This window comes from Corvus kubaryi, unplaced genomic scaffold (genome assembly GCF_017639235.1).
Source record: "Corvus kubaryi isolate FWS band 111438036 unplaced genomic scaffold, C.kubaryi_AGA036_p1.0 37395, whole genome shotgun sequence".
NCBI lineage: Eukaryota > Metazoa > Chordata > Aves > Passeriformes > Corvidae > Corvus > Corvus kubaryi.
Window position 1 is genome coordinate 1141887 of NW_024581134.1, and position 15964 is coordinate 1157850.

General features: G+C 38.8%; 1 protein-coding gene across 6 annotated transcripts in view; it reads right to left on the reverse strand.

Moving 5' to 3' along the window:
* The window catches only part of AFF2 (AF4/FMR2 family member 2), a 303503-nt gene that overhangs the window by 235733 nt on the left and 51806 nt on the right, over positions 1-15964 (reverse strand). For all 6 annotated transcript variants that reach the window (XM_042040192.1, XM_042040191.1, XM_042040196.1 and 3 more), the window contains exons 2-3: positions 14879-14999; positions 7399-8289 (exon numbers count right to left, since the gene is read on the reverse strand). In XM_042040192.1, the coding sequence (XP_041896126.1) occupies positions 7399-8289; positions 14879-14999 (1012 nt within the window). The remainder of the gene's footprint in view (positions 1-7398; positions 8290-14878; positions 15000-15964) is intronic.

Sequence of the window (15964 nt, forward strand, 5' to 3'; positions counted from 1 at the left end):
GGTGGCTCTGGCCATAACACCAGAAATGCTCATGTAAGACCTCCTCTGATTTTCACATTTTGAAGGTATGTTATAAAAATGATTCATGCTGTGTTGTTGCAATGGTTTAAAATCCGAGTGTAATTCTGCATGTCAACAAACTGAAGCACAGAAAACACCCTGAGGTGTGCATGTGAGTAAGCACCTCACACCTGTGAGAATTCGGGAGAGAAAACAGGAGAGGCTGCCTGGGACCAGGGAGCAGTGACCTGAGTATTGATCCAGCTTTTCATGAGATGGAGTCTGATCAGCTTAAGAGCAGTTAAGCACTTCTGTTCCTGTGATCTCCACCAGAAAGGTGACCACACCCGAGTACTGTAGTTCCTCTCTCCCATAAGGTGAGTCCAGTTCCGCTGTGCTTACACCCACTGTATATCCTCTGCTCTGTGGTCAGCATGTTCCTACTGAAAGACAAATCAGAATGCACTGTATGTTCACATCACACCTACATCTCCTTTGTGTCCTCCTCACCTATGTAAGCATTTCTTCTGATTATTTTCCTGCGTTTTATGTATTGCAATATTCTCTGTAAATCTTCACTCATCTTCTAAGATATGGTGCTGTCCCTCCTCCTTTGCCTTTCGCTAGCTGTATTTCTGTCTCAACTGCTCATGTAACATTTGAAGTGTTTTATGTTTGATTTCCTACTCTGTCTACAATACCCAATCACATTCTACACCATTCAGCTGTCCAGATTCCTGGCATTTGCAAGAGAGCATTCCAGTTGCTCCTTACTGATCTGCACCTACCAGATACCACAGTCTAATTTTCTACTTGACTAACATTTTCATCAGGATTAAAACTTTCTTCTCCAAGTCTGCATTTACACCCACTGATTTTCTTTATGCTTCTTTTTACACATTTAACAGGTGTGTCTTGGATGCAATGTTTTCATCATATTCACCAAATGAGCGGCACTGAGAGAAAGTAAATTATAGCTTCTAGGGAGAGTCCCTGCTCTTGTTCAAGAAGCAGAAGCTGTCCTGAGAAGCCCCAGGTTCAGTCCCAGTAATGACTCACAACAGCTGTCACTGCCCATGCAGAAATGTGTGCACACTCTCCTGCCTGCACTTGAAAAAACATGTGACTTCTGTGTTCTCAGACTATTTAAAACCTTAGCTTCTCTATGAAGAATAAGGCTTGTGAAAAAAATATCTGAAAGTTATGACAGGAATGAGCAGTGAATATGTAGGTAGGTTTTTTTCAAAGTAGCTGTGTGTTACTTTAGAGGTTGCATCAGATAAAATAAAATTTAACATAGATTAAGGTAAAGTATACAAATGGGCATTCATTGTAGTACAGAAGGCCAAATGCTGATACCTGAATATCTGCCCATCCTGTCCTCAGAAAGAAGCATGCATTCTGTTCACCTGAAGGCTGATCACAGCCCAGAGTGAAAACACACATCATGAAACATTCAAATACATGAAAATGGCATTTTTCCATCTTTTCTTACATGAGCATTGCTTATTTCACTGTTCAGAGAGAGTTTTTTTATTAAAGTAGGCTATGTTCCAGAAAAGTATTAAAAAAATAGTGTAAAGGCTTCAACTTTGTTCCACCTGCTAGGTTGGTCCTAAAAGAATGCCCTTGTTAGCTGACAACTAAGCAGACTACCAAGATCCAAGAACATCCTTCCTTATGCATTTGCATGTCAGATGGATGGATACAAGGTGCTGAAAAATTAGCTCTACCAACTCCTGGTTATTATTGAAAAGGTACATTAACAGTCAACATTAAGATAACACAAGACTTAATGCTGGTTTTACACAGCTTGTGATATTTTCCTTAAAAAAGTGACTCTTCCATAGTCATACACCAAATTTATTACCAAAGTTATGAATATGACACCCTACAGTCCCCCTGCAGCCTTTGAATGATGCCTTCACATCTTTGCTCAAGCCAAACAAATACTTCTACTGCTCTCCCCAAAGCCTTTGAGGTCATTTTACTTTGTGACATTTCATAAGACACCAAATGAGACAAGCAATTACTCTGGTACAGGGAATTTCAAAAAGGTTTTAAAAAAAAATAAATCACTCTTCAAGACACCACAGGTCTGACTCTTCACAGAGTTAACTCTAACTTCACTCAGACTTTTTTTCTTCCTCACAGCAAGTCAAAATTAGGAGTAGCTTACAAAACAAAAACCCACTAACAAATGCACAATGGGAAAGAAGCAACCTAACCCTTCTTTCTCCAAACCAAACACACATGGTCAGTTCTTTTAGCCACACTTATTCAAGCGACTCTAAGTGCCCTGTTCTGAAATGCAAACATCCCACTGGTCACAGTGGTTCAAAATCAGGCCCTAAATATGCTTATTTATGTTTGATTTAAAATAGACAAGCTGTCCTCCTGCTGTCCCTGCAAAACAGCTTTGCTAGCCATTGTCCAGACCATTGGACAGTAGCCTTCAAAAGGCCACAATAAGAGGTCTTCAGTCGAGTGGTGTCATATGGTCTTCATTTAGAAGTATCATAAGAACATTACTTCTCACAGTATTTACAAATTAAAAACATATGGCTGTAACCTCTAATACTGCAAGAAATACTGCTCTTTGGGTTTGTTTCTGGCCTCAGACTTTTGAAATATGAACCAAGCAAAGGGATTTCATCTTAATGCGTGATTCAGTCCATTCTTCTTCCAAGCTCAAAGTCTGGGGGACAGCTGAAGCTGGCATTTGAAAAAAGTGATTTGCCCAGAACTATGGTAATGTACTACAGTTGGCAACTAGAGTAGCATGTATATCAAAAAGGGGTGGGGCTGGTTAAAGGCATCTACTTTCTATTTAATTTAAAAAAAAAAAAAAAAAGATATTATGCTGGCTTTGGTTCCTCCAAAGAGTTTTATAAGTCATATATAAGCCTCTTGCATTTACTATTTAGGTTCAATCAATATGGTTATCTACCTGTCAATTTTTCTTGCTCTTTAATGCAGAAGGAGAACAGCCTTTTTTATAGCTAGCTCAGAAAGCACCGAGCAAATCAATACATGCAGCGATAACAGAATGATTTGAAACACGTAACAGAAGCTTATCACTTTGCAGTATACTGAACCCGTCAAAATATTTTCCTAGAAGTAAAGTGAAAATAGAAGTTCTCAATTTTTTATGCCTTAAGTGGGTGGTGACATAGATGTCGTAGGCCTTTTGGCTTTGCTCCTAGCTTTGTATTTTTGGGAAAATTTCATACATGAGCATTTGCTACTTTGCAGGAACATGAGGCCAATTCTGTAGTGAGCTTTAAAAACTTTGCCTTGAGAATCAAAAATCATCTCAATTGCTCTTGATTCCCCATCCCTAAACATTTACTGGAAATCCATGCATTGTTCTGGGGAACTGGGCGTAAGGTTTTCCAGGAATGCAGCTTCTGATGTTCCCACAGACCTTAAAACCCTCTGCTTTACTCAGTGCTCTCAGTAATTTGTGCTTGAGCCCAGTCTGAAAAACACAGGCTTGCTTTCAGCTGTCACCTGCTGCGTTAGTAAATTTGAAATAATTTGTAAGCATCTGATTCCTAGAGGTTTAAATATACATACATGTATCAAGATTCTGGATTTTAAAGCAGCAGAGAGAGGATCAGCTGTTATTGTGGTCTCTAACATCTACTTTTTTGAAGAAATGCATAGGATTTAACTATGCAGCTCTCTTCAAGTGGTAAGTAACAATCATCTGCCATCATAGGATTTAAGTAGGTGGAATTCTGCATAATACAAAAGCTCTGTGAAGTATTCCAGGCTTGCCACAATTTATCACATGTTAAATGCAATCTCAAAATTAACATATACATGTGTGTATGTAAGTATGCATGTAATACATACCGAAGAGACGAGAGTTAATAGGAAGGGAACAGGAAATAACATTTGCAGCTTGAGGCTTTCTATCATTTTCTCTCCCAGTTTTAGCTCCAAGGCCATTGCTATTAACTCTATGTCATGAGATCTGGTGCATTTCTTCATGTGCCTCAGGAATTCACACAATAGCCCTATGGCTTCCCAGTTCATAAAGATCTGCTCCACAACTTCTGAACCTCAGGGGCTGCCAGGCCTGGGCACTAGTGGTTACACTGGGTTTTGCTCAAGGCACTGAACCATGAAATGTTTTACCTTCACCCTTAGAAAACAGTACTGATATGAAAAACAAAGCAAAAAGGTAAAAGAAATCAATAGGATCACAAAATCGCAAAGAAAAACTTCCATGATATAACTAAAAATCTACAGAAGCTCTGGTACTTCTATTTCTCTACCAGAAATGGCCATGCATGGTGCAGTCAGGTCTGCACAGGCTCTGAGGGGGTGAGCCAAGGTCTGGAAATCACACAGCAGCACCCACTCAAGAGGCAAGGATTAGTCCACAGGTGTGTAAGAGCTGCTAACTCTACCTCCTGACCCAACCTGGTGGGTCTCTGTGAACTTACTGTGAATCTCTATGACCTCAGAAATCACTAACCCACGATCCATCGCCCGGCAGAGACATGCCAGCAGCAAGGCATTAACAATGTTGTCTGCTGCAGAGGAGCTGAAAGATGGATGGGCACCTCTGATGGCAGAATTGGGCCCAGCAAACGAGCAAAGATTCTTAGAGCAACACCTCAAGTGACACAAATTATGTTATAAAATTGATCACTTCCTTACACATGGCAGAATGCTTCCAGGGCACTCAACATCCTATTCCATTAAGCTGTGATAAATGACACCGTATTTCCACATCAGTCGGAGCACTTCTTTTAAATCTGCTTCTTCAAATATTTGGTTACTTATTCCACTGTCTCTCCATAAGATAGCAAGAACTGTCTTTTTCTTTTCCAACACTGCATGCCCTAATGGGTGCCATTATTGCAGGACCATCACCTAAGAATTTTATTTCTTTACAGAATTCCTCATTTTAAGAGCAAGCAAAATTTTGAGAGAATCACTATGAACCTTTTGGTGTGCCATTTATCTGCATACAGTCAGCAACTTGAAAAAACGGACTCGGATATACAGGAAAACCACAGAACAAATCATGGAGAAATGCCCCAAAAAAGTAACTCTCCTACTGCTAGCTTGGAGAAGATCACCACCAGCACCTGGAACAGTGTTATGATGGAAACCTGTGGAGTAGGAGCAAAATTGTTTCAAGCAGATCACTATGGCTCGAAGTGGCTTGGGAAGGTTCATAAATTGATAAGCACCACCAAAGGATCGTAAGCCTCCACATCAATTGTATAAAGATTACAACGGAGCCACTCACTGCAGTCATTCTGAAAAGGTTATGGGTTTCACAGGTGTGCACTGTCAGTTCTGATTAAGCTTAAACTAAACCAGTTATCTACAATGTTGGATTGGAAGGAGTTTTATAGCTAAATGCAAGGTAAATCAAATTCAGGATACACATCTGTGGAAAAACACAGAGGGCCAAAGTTCACACTTCTGTCACGGGCAAAAAAATCCAACCCTCCAAACTCAGGAAGAGATTTGCCTGTAAAAGATCCATCAGTCTGGCTATTGTCCTGTGTTCTGTCTCAGAAAGGAAAGTTATTTTGTCAAAGCTTTGGGTTTTCTTTCCCTCTTCAAATTATTATTCACTCTCAAAATGCAGACTGCTTTAAGATTATTATCTATGTTCATTTCTAAATTGCCTAGAGTTTACTGTTTATCTGAATATAAATGAAATTAATTATACACCTATACTTTTCACTATACAGGACATAAACTGAAGTAGCAACACATTCATAATGCAATTTTTCATCTTTGCAAACTAGGAATCTTTCCAAGCACAACCGTTCACCTCAGAGGTTCCTAGAGGTATGCAAGAAGAGTGTGGGTGCAATTCTGCGCCCAAACAACACTGCTAACAACTCAATCGATTTCATAGTGCCAGGATTTCACTCAAAAATAAAGAAATTAAAAATGCATTCTTAACAGTTGACAGAAACTGCAAAAGGTACATTTTATTTCCAAAAATACTTCGCATTAATGCTGCAGTTTAAAGTGCCTCTATTGACTCACAGCATTAATAGATGGCAAGAGTGAAAAAAAGTATTTGCTTTTGCAACATCATTATTTCCTTTGCATGCAATTATTTACTTGCCAAACAATGCTAGCGACAAATCGCAGCAGACTCTGAAGTCATCTACACCAGCAGATTTTTAACCCAAGGTAAAAATAAACAGAAACATCTGTAAAGTAATCTTGCAGAAAGCTACGTTTATTAACAAATACATTTTCTAATAAAACACCATCTGCAAGCAACCCTCAGCTTCCACTTGATATAAATAGGCCTTTTACTGTTTTCAGATGCGGTTCCCAGAAAATTATTCCAAGCTCTACTGCAAAACACATCAGTCTTTGTTGCTGCCTGGAATGTTAATAAATAACATCAAGTTTTTAAATAGTCAAACAAATTATTGGCTTGAAACAATTATTCCAATAGAAAAAGCTGACCTTTTCTAATAAAGTGGTTTAAGAATGCATTGCTCCTCATTCCTAGGACAAAAATATTACCAAGCACGGAAATATTTTTGGGAAAACAGAAAGCTATAAAAAACACATCCTGCAATTCTGCTCATATGTACACTGTACACCTACCTTGCAAAGGTTACTGGTTTAGAGAAACTCAGGCTAAGAGAAAAAATATATAGAGTACAAATAGTTCAATCTGTATCCTTATTATACATTTGTGCTTGGAATGGACACAAATATGAACCAACTAAAATGTTCCTCACAGGACTACTGTACTGACCAGCAATACAAAATTCAACAGCTTAAACTGTTGGTTGCAGAGATTGGGACTGCATCCCAGTATTAAGAGCTCTTCAAAATGCATAAAAGCTTCAATGGGACACATTTTCATAAGCATTATTCACAATTTAAGTCACATTAATTCCAATAAAAAGAAAAAAAAAAAAGAATTTAGCAAACTCTGCAAATAAACTCCTTACTGGAAGGATGGTTTAGTACCACTGAAATTTGAACACTGCCATTTTTCCTTAGAGTTTAAAACAGCAATCTGTCTATCAAACTACCTCCTAACTGAGAATTCAAGAGTGAAAATTGCAGATGAACTGAGATATTAAGAGTTCCCTGTCCAGAACCAGTATAGCTGGTATACATATATTACACCCAACAGAGATCTAGCCTTTTAATATTAATCATAAACCAGAAATGTTAGTGTTCCAAACTGTGCTTTAAAAACTACTTTAAATATCGCTACTGGGACTATCACAACAAACTGCCGAAAGAAGTCATGCACATTCTAGAAGAAGGAATGTTTTACACTGTAATTCCAGGGAATGCAACTGCGTATTTCTAGAGAAAAATATTTAGTGAATGTAATACTCAAGCAGTACTAGAGAGAAGATATTTTAAACCACTTACTTCACTAACAGGAGGAATGTTGAGCTTTGGTACTTTGTTCTTCGAACTAGGTGTGTTCACTTTTCCTTCCAGCAGTGTTCCAAAGGACTGATTTCCATATCCACTCTCAATTTCTATTGGGGGTTTCAGTTCAGGTGAGTCATTGGGTACCTGGTCCTGACCGTCCATAGGCCTGACATAAGCTGTAGGCTTTTGCTGGACCATGCTGTTTTTACAGTGAAGTCCTGGTGGGAAATTCTGAGTCGAAAGACCATTGTTTGCAGTTAACAAAGAAGTGGAAGGAAGTGGAGATCCCGGACCATGGCCTACAAACTCAAGCTCTGTGGGTGACTTCGAATGACTGTTTTCTTTGTAAGTGTGTTCTCCAGGTGCTGACTTTGCATGAGTGTGCCTCCTTGAATGTGAAGATGTTGCCATAGGATTTGCTTCCTCAGTTCCCCCACTTTTATGCTGCTCACTCTGGCAATTATAGAGATCTTCATACCTGCCCTGTGACTGGTCATGAGAAGAGCTGTGCTTTGTCCGACTCTGCTGACCACTGGATTGGCTTGGCTGGGCCCCACTGGAGTTGTGACCACTGCGTGACCAGTCTGTCCTCGACTTCCTGCTGCTCTGGTGACTGTGTAGCAAAGTAGAATTAGATGACAATGAAGAAGGCGGAGGCATTGATGTTGATGTGTTACCGCTGATCTGATGAGATGGGATCATCCTGTTTCTCGGTTCTGGGAAAAAGTTCTGTTCATTTTTGTCAATGGGTGTCTGTGGGACAGAATTCTTTGGGATTCCTACAAGGTGGCTCTGGTTGGAGTGGTTGGTTAACAGATCCTTCATCTCATCATAATTTCCCAATGTGTTCTGGACACGGTTTGCAAGGGCATCGCCTTTATTTGTCTAAAATATCAAAAAAAAAAAAAAAAAAAAGACAAGAAAAGCGTGAGTAAATTCCTGATTTACAAGTTACTGCTCAGAATAGTTGTCTTAGAAGATGGCAAATGTTAGCTGTTTAATGGTGTCATGCTGACATTTAATTAAATTTCAATTACATTTTGCATATGTTATGTAAGACAAACCTATCAATAACTGTGTTCAAAGAACCTCTTGAAACAGGCTTGCATCAGTAACACTTGTCTACTGCTTCCCATTTTCTTAAATATGCTCTCAGAGAAGTGTTTAAATTGCATCAGTTATGGATGTTAGGCGCAAAATAAGCTGGGTTTACGTCTGAGATGTTGGGCTTTTACATTTCATATTGTGCAAAACGAGAACGTACAATTACTGGCTACTGAACATTTGAATTGCAATCAGACAAGTTGATGTAAGTATGTTATTGCTCTATCAGCCCCTTGACCCACAGTCATAAATAGAAGCTGGGTAGTCTGTAAGAGCACCAAACTCTTCACTCCAGTTTTACTTCAATTACTTTTCCACAGAAAGTACAGTTTGACCTGAAGTATCTACCATCTGAATCCAGAGAAGAAAAAGCTTCTACCAAACGCAATGATAGGTTCAAGTAAAAGATCATACAAAAATGTTTTCTCATAGAACATAAACAGACATGATTGCCACATTCTTAAGCATCGGGACTCTTCCGCCGTCTGTAGGCTGGTTGTATTTCTTAATCCTGATTTTCTTTGATTTCCAGTAATTATTAAATAAATACTGACTCATCTTTGTTTCACTGCTATTATACTTTTCCTTTTGAAGCATGAAGTTTCTTTTTCCTTTTCCCTTTCACTTGTAAAAAGCTGGACAAATAAGCTGGAAGCTATAATTAATACACAGCTGATTTCCTTTCTCTTCCTATTCTAACTCACCCCACAGAGACCCAAAACACCAGCCTTCCTACTGACCTTTCTGTTCCACTGAAATGACCAGCAGAGAACTAAAACACCTTATTCCCCATGCTTACGGCTTTACAAGACTCAAAGGATAAAAACAGCCAAACTACAGTTCCTGTTCAAGCAGATGGTTTGTTTCTACAATCTGGAATTAAATGGCAAAGTTATGTCATGATACAGCCAGCTCTACTTCTGTTTGGAGGTGTTTTTTCACTCAATAAAACAAAGAGTGCCACAGTCCAATGGCGCCTTAACATCATGCCATAAAGACAGGGAAAATTAGCATTATCAGCTTGTGCTTGGTTAGAGAGCGTCACAGTCCTTGGTGAGGGATCCTACTGGGCCCCTGATCCCATTTTCCTCAAGTATTAAGGAGAAGTCTGAGTGATGAAAAAAATTCATGCATGGATTTCTCCTGAAATATCTATTTATATTACCCACTGCTGAACTAGTCAGAGGATGAGAAGAGTACTGAACATGCCATAAAAAATGTTAAAAAAAAAGAAGATAATAAATGCAAATTTCCTTTTGCTCATTCTCAGGGATTGTAACATATATTAGCACTGCACTGAGGCAGTGATTTAAAAATTAACTGTTCAATGTTGTTCCCGTCTCTATACATTTTGCCTGTGCTCCTAAGTGACACAGTTAATAATCCCAGTTGTGGAGAACCACGAATCACTTTTGTTCACTAACTAAGTCCCTAGGTTGGTCATTTTAGTGGCAAAAATTATATTCTAGCTAAGCCAAGAATAAGCTCTTTGTATATGAGCAGTCTCCTTCAACTGAGTTGCACAATGAGCTGTTTGGGCAGCAGCCAAAACCAGGCTCTCTCTGTTCAACCCCCAAATTTAAAACAAGGAGATTCCATTGTGCTTAAGGGCCCAGCAGGAATTATGATTCGAAGTCTAAACACTTACATACTTGTTCTATTTCCTCCTTGCCCAAACACTTTAACTCCTTATGGGATAGAACATGGGAAATAACATTATCAAAAAGAGCCTGACCACCAACCTTCACCTCTGTGGTTCAGCTGCACTTCCAGGGTGCATTTAGCTTACTTTCCAGAACGCACAAGTTAAAAAAAAAAAAAAAAAAAGGTACTGACAACAAATCATCACTGTAACACCAGCATCCCAGCACACTACATGGCTTGTCTAGATCCTCACAGAGAAAATATTTTAATTTGAAAGTAGATCTTTTCTATAATTTTATGTTGGAGATACCTAATTCTCTCAACTTATTTTCTTTTACATGTCACATGATGATAAATATAACCTTGCTTGATATTAACTCTTTTTTATGCCTAATGTTCACATCCTGGGGATAAAAGACATTGTATAAATGTTAGGCATTATTATTCATAGTCTTTTACTGGGAACATTAATAAAAATATATTTACTGAAAGCCATGGAGATTAAATTATTTTAAACACCCTTAGTGTATTTTAAGTACACTAAAGCTCATATCCAATGGCTATTGAAGTCAATGGAAGGATAATGACCCTTTTCAGCAGCCTCTGGACCAGACTGCAAAGCAAAAAAACCATTATGAATGGTAATTTGGCTTACGCTTAAATAAAACTAGAGCACACACAACTAAGACCAGACTTGGGCATTACAACCTGAATGAGCTCAGGCATGTAGTGCACTGTTCTATCTGCATTTAAGACATAAGGCATAACATTAATGTTTTTACTTTATTTCCACAACAAATTCAGGGCTTTCACGAGAAGCACAGAATTCTTGACAAGCCTGGATACCAGCAAGAGAAACACAAAATCCAGTCATAATTTCTGCTTGCTCTTTGTTACTTCCAGACTGGGGACAATTTCTACCTTCGTATTCCAGATAATTGGCTGATTTCTTAAAGAAAACCGCTCTACATCTTATTTTTTGAACAGCATGCTGAATCACAATTTTGTTGCTATCAAGGAAATGCAGCATTTTCAGTATTCCAAGGCATAAATTATATGCCTGGTTTATGACTCATGGCTAGTAGCATTCCCCCTCATTCTAGGCTTCTGTTAATTTAGGAAATGCACATCTTCCTGCATTTGCTTCTATTTCTTTCAAAAGCTATCTGTAATAGAATCCTACTGGAAGACTAATTTGCTAGCTAGCTATTGCATTATAGTTTTTCAAAGAAAAGAACTAAAGCACTCAAACTTATAGGCCCCATTTACAAGTGTTTTGTGAAAATTTGTGTGAAACTTGAGGTTTCATAATTCATTCACTTCTTTATGCCTCATAGTTAAACTAATCTCCACAGATTAGAAGCTGAGATCTTTTTTATGCTAAGCTTGAAAAGCATGGAGGGGCTTTACCTGAGAAAGAGAAACGATTTAATGTTCACCAAAGGCTCCGCAATGGAAATGATGCCCACTGGGTTCTCTTTCTTAAGTTAAACTCCTCTGAGGCAATTCCTTTGAAAAGTAGCAAAAATACTCCTACTGTTTTCTTTTAAAATACTCATCTCTGAAACTCTTAACTAATTCAAAACATTAAAAGATATCAACAATTCAGTAGTAAAATTACAGTTTCTCTCAGGAAAACTCCAACATTGCTTTTTCAAATGTCTGTTGCTGTTACACTGCAGGCCCTTCTCTGATCCCTTCTGCAAAATCAAGCATGAGCAGGTTGCACCAGGGTTCGAAGGCAGGACCTGCAACCCACATGCATTAAAGAGCAACACAGCCCTTGCTGCCTGACCTTCCCAAAATAATGCTGGATGTCATCGCTTTGTCAAAGGTGTTGTTTTCCTACATGAGACAGTGGAGCTTCAAAAGGAGATGTTTATCTTTTAACAAGCATGGAAAAATATATTTTATACACCCACAGAAATAAGTATCTCTTTTCATGTAAGTGAACACACACATAAACTACAAAGAATCAATGTAGAAACACACATTTGTCCAAAACTATAATGAACACCTATGTTTTATTTGACAGAGGGAAAGAAAGAGGCTGTAACAGCTAGGCTAGAGCAGAGAAACGACAGATGAAGGCAGATACTCCACACATCTCATGATACACAATGGCAGTAGGCTCCATGAGAAAATCTGAGCTCCTGTCTTTGTATAACTTTTAATATCCCCAACCTTAGTGCAATCTTCAAACAGCTGCCAATTGTTCAGTCTTTAAAACTTCAATAACAGCAGTGGTGGTATTCCCTACCCTGACAGTCCCTCCTCTGGATACTGCTGAAGCAAATGAGGAAGAAATGATAAACAGGTAAGGACAGTAGGTCTGGGAATAAAAGAAAGAAAAAGAGATGTTTCCAATTTCCTGAGACCTGTTATTCCCAACCTTTTCTTTGTCACTGCAGTCTCCATGCTAGCTCATGCCCCCAGATCTTTCAGAAATGTACCAGCTGTACCGAGAGCTGACGCTCATTAGCAGAGCCAGCCCAGTGAGGATGGGGACCTTGTGCCCATCACAGGCCAAAACACTTTGCTGGGCAGTGTTTTACCTCACTCTGCTCCCCCTGAGTGTGACCAGAAGAAACAAGTTCAGCTTCTTGTGCGCGCAAGGCCTCGAGTCTCATGAACACAGAAACATCTGTTCGTCTCAGAGAAGAAATTCAAACTGCACGTGCAGGATATTTGTTCTCACGTCAGGGTCTCTTCATTTTGTTTTAGAATAAATGCAAACAAAACCCTAAATTTAGTTTTGCACTTATTTAAGAATACAAATCACTACATATCCACTAAGAGTTAGATTCAGCTTTTATTAGTGCCTAGGAAACTATACTGTGGCTGGGTCTTAGCAATGCAGAACTTAAAAAGGAAATAGTGGTCTATCACTTTATCCCTTTTTTCCTCATAGTGTAAAGTGTAGGCAAGACCTAGCTTTCCTATTCAGTTTTGCTTCTACCTGTTTTTTCAAATTTAAGACAGATTTAACTACTAGCTATTTAACTATTTTTGCATGCAATTTCCTCTCAATTTTTATCTTTCACAATTTATAATTATAATGCTTTTTTTATGGAGGTAATGTATTATGTTTTGCTTAATCACACAAAGTTTACAAACTTCTCTGCCAAGTAGGTGAAAAGCAATTAAAAGAGAATTGCCCAGAAAGACCACCAGGATAATTGGATAAATTTTTGCTTTTTAGTTCTTCAATTTTTGAAAAAAAAAACCAACACATGCTCTGTGTACACTTGGTGTAAATACATACACACTAACCAGATCTAAAATCAGATACTGTCATGCAATATACAATAGATATTGGTGGTGTATGATTTTAGTTCTTGACACAAAATTTTGCACCGTTTTGCATACTGGTCTACTTCCTGAAATCCAAATGACCATTTGCATTAGTCTAATGGAATTATCCATACAATATTATTTACAATAATATTGATTAGCTACATGGACTGGTAATGTTCCACAGAATTAATTTATCATGGTATCAATCACTTACCAACTATCTGTCACGGGTAAGGGATCTTTCTGCCTTGGGTAAGGAAGGAATCTTTACCCCTGAGAAGCATCCCAGCTCAAGCAGAGGGCCACCTGGGGTGCAGTCCAGCTGCACTTCAGGGAGAGACCAAATTGGGCCCATCCTGGTGGCAGTATTTACAGGGTAAAGTAGTTGGCTGCTAATCAATAGAATAGACAAGATGGATGTCTTCACTTTAGCTTTGATATCTTGTTCTGTACTTTGGTTATCTTCCGCTTTTGGGTTTCAAAACCACCTTTTAAAATACCTGTCAAGATACCTTCACTCCCTTGAACATGAGCCAGGGGCTTTCCAGCTGGCAAGTTCACGCCAAGGAAGAAAGGCCGGTTGCTCCTCAGCCAGCCTGAACCAAAGTACAGCCTGAAGTCGAGTGCATCCGTCACAGTTTTGTGGTCTACAATTATTAGACACCATTTGATAATAATGACAGTCTTTTCTCCTCCTTTTTGGGTGATTTTCAAAGAGCCCTCATCCTCCCTTACAGCTGCTAACAATGTAAAATGGAAAGATGAAGTGGTAGCCTTTCAATGGATGTCACTGATTGGGAGGAGAAAGAGATATGGAAATTTACATTCTGATGAATTCTTTAGGGAATGTCTTACTGAAAATCAAAGCAGCAGAAATCATAAAGGGGGACATCCCTTGGTGATGAAAATCTCAGGCAGCAAAGCTCCTTAGAGAGAATAGGACTTGTAACAAAAGTCCCTTTCATAACCTTGTTATGCTCCCCAAAGATTCAGTCTCCCAAAAGACTTCTTTGGATGGTTATGATTGCACAAGAGAGATTATGGACTCTTTATTTATAGAGAGGACATTGGTTTTAACAACTCAGATATATTTTCTTCTTAAAAATAAAATAACTTAGTGCTAGCTTTGTAGGTACAAACCCACTTGTAGAAATATCAGCTGCACATACTTCTACTGCAGGACTTTGCTGTGTGTTTAGAGGAAGAAATCTTAAGCTGGACTGTAACCAAAATTCCTCATTTTGCCAAAGCAACCTGGGCAGCACATTCAGTTTGGTCTGGTGCCATATGCTGATTTGGATAATCAGTGTATTCAAGAGTGTAAGCACCAAGGCAGATGCAATACTTCAATTTCTTAGAGGTGATGAGAAGCTTTATTTGTATTTGTATAAGACATTCTGAAAATGCAGAACATAACAATGTAATTTACCTTGTAGGGTTCCCCAAAGAGGTTAAAACCTGAAGCAAAGAGATCTTCATCTTGCTGGACTTCCTGGTTTCTCCTCTCCCATTCCTTCCTCTTAAGTGCACTCCGGTCTTGCTCATAGTGACTGAAGAAAGATAAAAATGACAACACATTATTTTCCCCATAATTTTGTTACACGTTTATTACTATCAGTAATGACAACAAAACATCAGAAATAATGCAACTCCCGAGGATAATTCTGAAAGAAACAGCCACTGAATAATTTTCCCAAATTTAAATACGGAACCATAAAACTACACAAAATTGGGCAGTAGGACATGCCCATTGGAAAGTGTTTCAATGAAACAATGCAAATATTGTTTACAAATTAACAGAGCATTATGCAGAAGAATAAAATACATTCTGACATCCTTGTACTAACAGTCTGTAAACACCTGTGCACCTGCACACAAACACACAAACGTGTGCCCACAAAGCATGTGTCTGTGCAGGGAAAGCAAATGTGAAGGCAAGGAAGCACAGCAACATCTACAAATCCATTACACTAAACATCCATCCCAGTTCAGCCTTGTGTGATTTAGACCACCTAATTCTGTCCCACTTCTTGTTAAAATTTATGTACGGCTTCATTGTAGATGTCAAGGAGGGGTTAAGAAGTGTTTTTGTAGCAGCAGGCTGCTGGAAGAGATTTTAGGATGGTTGATTCCAGTATCAGATAACTCTACACACAAACACAGAAAAGGATCTAGCATCTCAGGGTAGCAATGGTGAGTGGCACTTATCTGTGTGTCAGCTTACTTTGTGCACCTGCCAGACCTAGATGACAGGCTGAGAGACCACACTCACTTCTCCCCTGAATAGCACTGAAGTACTTTGGTCTCTTGGCTCTGCAAACTACCTCCTGCTCCTCTGAGGGAAGAGATATAATTAAAACCCTGAAGGAGAGGGGAAAAATAGCAAAGGAAAGAGGAAAGGAAAAGATGCATACTTCAACTTGCACTGACAACCTCTCATGTGACAAGCATTAAGGGACACTTCTGTGCTTTCAACCCGCATCTGATTTGTTACAAGGCTTTTGGCTCTGCTTTG